Here is a 3,405-nt window from a genome sequence, read left to right as displayed (position 1 = left end):
TTGGCAAAGTCGTCAGACAAAAAATGGCTGACACAACCTTCAGTGTAGTTTGTGTTAAAGATGTTTTAGCAATCACCATAACCATTCTGTCTTTGGTAGAGCATTTATCAGACAGCAAGGACTGGTGGGTTGGTCCCAGTTGAATTTTCAATCATATAAAGCTGTAAAGCCTTACACCAACAGTTCTGGATAAAATAATGTTCTCATATTGATATTGAATTGTTTTTATTAAGTTACAGTTTTTGACTTCAAGCATTAATTGTGGATTTACAAATAAATATGTCGTCAGGGTGCACTGTATTATTTTAGATAAAGTAGATGAAGTGTTAATAAAGAAGTGATCAACACATTCTACATTCGTCCCTTAACATTAAATACATACAGTACTATGAAATAAATCTTTCATTTAGAAAACTAGATCATCATTACTTTACATAACAGAAATTTTAAATAAATAAAATCATTCTTTAAATAGTATTGTTTTTTAAATCACAGTTGCATCACATTTGGAGAGGTCCTGTATGCCCAGCAATACAGGAAAGTTAATCATCCTTTAGGCATCAAGATTTGTTCTTGAATATCTCTAGAAGATGCTGTTTCGAGTGCTGTAATTTACATTATACGACCGTCTTCTGTGCCAACGTCTTCTGATTGCTGCACAGCAACCACACAGCAAACACTATACACATAAACAGACAAAGTGACCGTTACCATCATGGAAGGGAATTTTACACACTTTAAAAACACTTTTAATCAGCTGTACATTATAAACCAATATAATGGCAAATTTAAGTCTATTTTTAACCAAAAGAAAACCACTTGCATGTTGTCATTAATAACTTCACTTCCAATTCACATATTTGACATTCAGTCATCATAATACTTACACAAAGAAGAATCCAGCAAGGTACAAGCCCAATGACGATAGCAACAGGGACAATGATAGCCACGACCCATGCTGCATTTGTACCGTTGTTTGAGATGGTAGTGTTCAGAACTGTGGGGTAAAAGGTGGTTGGAGCCGTTGTAGCGCCAAGTCCGAGGAGAGTAAAGACCAAGCTGAAACTGCCGATGTCACTGTCTGTGAAAACATACTGAACGTTGGCCTCAATCACGGTGGAATTACCCCTGTGGAGAAATTAAAATGCACAATGAGAAATTAAAACAAAATAAATAAACTGATCTTTCTTTCCCTCACGCAAAATCTACTCAATCTTAAAAGCAGATCTCTTGAAATCATTAAAACACTGCCTGAGATTTAAAAAAAAAAAAAGCAGAACTTACGTGAAATTGATATTTTTGAAATTAAAGCTAGTAGTTGTTGTTTTGTTTAGGATCCTCGACAGCTGAAATCCAGAAATACATTTTTATTGATTATTTTGTTTATATTATGATTAAAGTGCCTGAAATAAACCAGCTCTTCTATTCTCAATTTCTAGTGTCTGTAACTCACAAATGAATTCATATAGTCCTCGATCACTGTGTAGGTCTCATTCCTGAATTCAAGCTTCTCAGACATGGACACATTGCTGATTTGAAATCCGAAGTTCAGAGAGAAGGCCTTATCATCAATTTCTTTAGAAAAAATAAAATAAACAAAACAATAATTAGTTGTGAAATGATTGTATGTGGATGATGAAATTTCGCTTATCCATTTAGAGATTACTAATTTAAACATAATATACACCATTTGCATTCAAATGTACAACAAAAAAAATACAGGAGAGGAAATACTCACTCAGATAGGTGACATTCACAAAGTTCACAAGTTCAGTCAGATCTCTTGTTGTGAGGTCTCGTGTAATTCTCAGTTTCATTCCATTCAACAGACTGTTAGCCACTTGTAACACGTTACTCTCACTTGGTATAGTACCCTGTGTCCTAAACACAAGGGTGATGTATATGATCACCTTCCCAAGCCTGCAAGAGATGGTACATTTATTTATTTAGATGACTTATTCAATGTTACCATCTATTTTCATAAGATGTTAATGAAGAGGGATGTAAAGACAAAACTAAAACAGCTGGCTTTGCAAAATGATACTGGAATTATTGCTCTTACACTTTCGGTGGAGAAGTAGTGCTGACTGTCGTATAAAAAAAAAAAAAAAATGATTAGTGGAAAAGAATTATGTGTTAAATTAAAGTATTTGGTATTTATGGAACATGTGACATAGCATATGTGGATGTGGTAATACCTTCTTTAGCTTGTAATATTTCCTTGATAAAGAGGCTGTTTGTTTTCAAGTCACCTTCTGAGAAAACATATTGAACACTGGCCACAATCTCTGTGCTATTATTCCTATGGAGAGATTCAGACATGCAATGAGGAACAAAAAAACAATAGATCTAAAAACCATGCAGCTTCTCTCACAAGCAATTTACTAATACTAAAAACTACTTAATAAAAGCAGATTTTGTTCAATCCTTAAGACATTTCTTCAGATTTAGAACTTACTCGAATTTAATGTCTTTGAGGTCAAATTCAGTTGAGGGGTCAGCTAGGATGTCGACCAGCTGGAGAGTGGAATAATAAATACAGAGATTATTGTGTTTATTAATGTTAAAGTTAATGTGATTAAAATGAGGCATATTGATTTTTATAGCAAGGTTTTGTGAGAAACCATTATATAAAAGTGTCTCCAACTCACCAATGTACTTATCTTCTCCTTGATTACGGTGTAGGTTTCATTCCTTAGTTCAAATTGCTCAGACATGGATACATTGCTTATTTCAAATCCAAATGTGAGAGCATAGGAGGTTTCATTAATTTCTTAAAACAGAACAAGAATGATTAGTTGTGTGGTTATATGTGAGTGGTAAATCTTTCCTTAAAAGCAAGCTACTACAGGTCTACGCAGTATACATCATTTGCATTCAAATTTCCGTTTCAGAACAAAAAGGAGCCTAAGGACGAGAGAAAAACTCACTTGTATAGGTGATATTCACAAATCTTGTATCCCGGGTTTGTAATGTGGCTTCTTTAGCTTTGTAACGTGAGTCAAACAGAGATTGGGCCAACTTTACAATGTAAGATTCACTTGGTACCGGGCCAACTGTGTTAAACACCAATCGAATTTTTATTTGAGCCTTCCCCAACCTACCAAAGATGATAAAATAACAGGAATGTAAAGACAGTTTCAGAAAACAACTCGGTTTTATAAAATGACACTCGATTTACTGCTCTTACAATTTTGGTGGAGAAGCTGTGCTTGTTGCCAGAGTGCTGGTTGTCGTTAGGGCTGTAAAATAAAGTAATGATTAGTGGAGGGGGCTTGCAGTTATTTTATTTGTTGTTGCTGGAGCAACACATTTAAAACAAAATCTTAAGTAGTGTTTGATTTTCCGTTTTGACAAACCTGTCAGTGAACTAAGCATCTGTAGATAGCTGACAGGTTTTATAAC

General features: G+C 34.5%; 1 protein-coding gene across 1 annotated transcript; it reads right to left on the bottom strand.

The window, feature by feature from the left end:
- Positions 1-208: 208 nt before the first annotated feature.
- Positions 209-3,399, bottom strand: LOC127157226 (uncharacterized). The gene is made up of 12 exons (XM_051100460.1): positions 3,360-3,399; positions 3,191-3,242; positions 2,931-3,100; positions 2,652-2,773; positions 2,459-2,517; positions 2,199-2,302; positions 2,063-2,087; positions 1,739-1,920; positions 1,454-1,575; positions 1,285-1,346; positions 888-1,128; positions 209-679 (listed from the first exon to the last, which is right to left on the bottom strand). The coding sequence occupies exons 1-12, from the start codon at positions 3,376-3,378 to the stop codon at positions 584-586; spliced, it is 1,254 nt and encodes a 417-aa protein (XP_050956417.1). The 5' UTR covers positions 3,379-3,399; the 3' UTR covers positions 209-583.
- Between the last annotated feature and the right edge of the window lie 6 nt (positions 3,400-3,405).

Source organism: Labeo rohita, unplaced genomic scaffold (genome assembly GCF_022985175.1).
Source record: "Labeo rohita strain BAU-BD-2019 unplaced genomic scaffold, IGBB_LRoh.1.0 scaffold_1012, whole genome shotgun sequence".
Taxonomy (NCBI): domain Eukaryota; kingdom Metazoa; phylum Chordata; class Actinopteri; order Cypriniformes; family Cyprinidae; genus Labeo; species Labeo rohita.
Note: the sequence above shows the minus strand (reverse complement) of the source record. Positions and strands in the feature narration are given on the sequence as shown.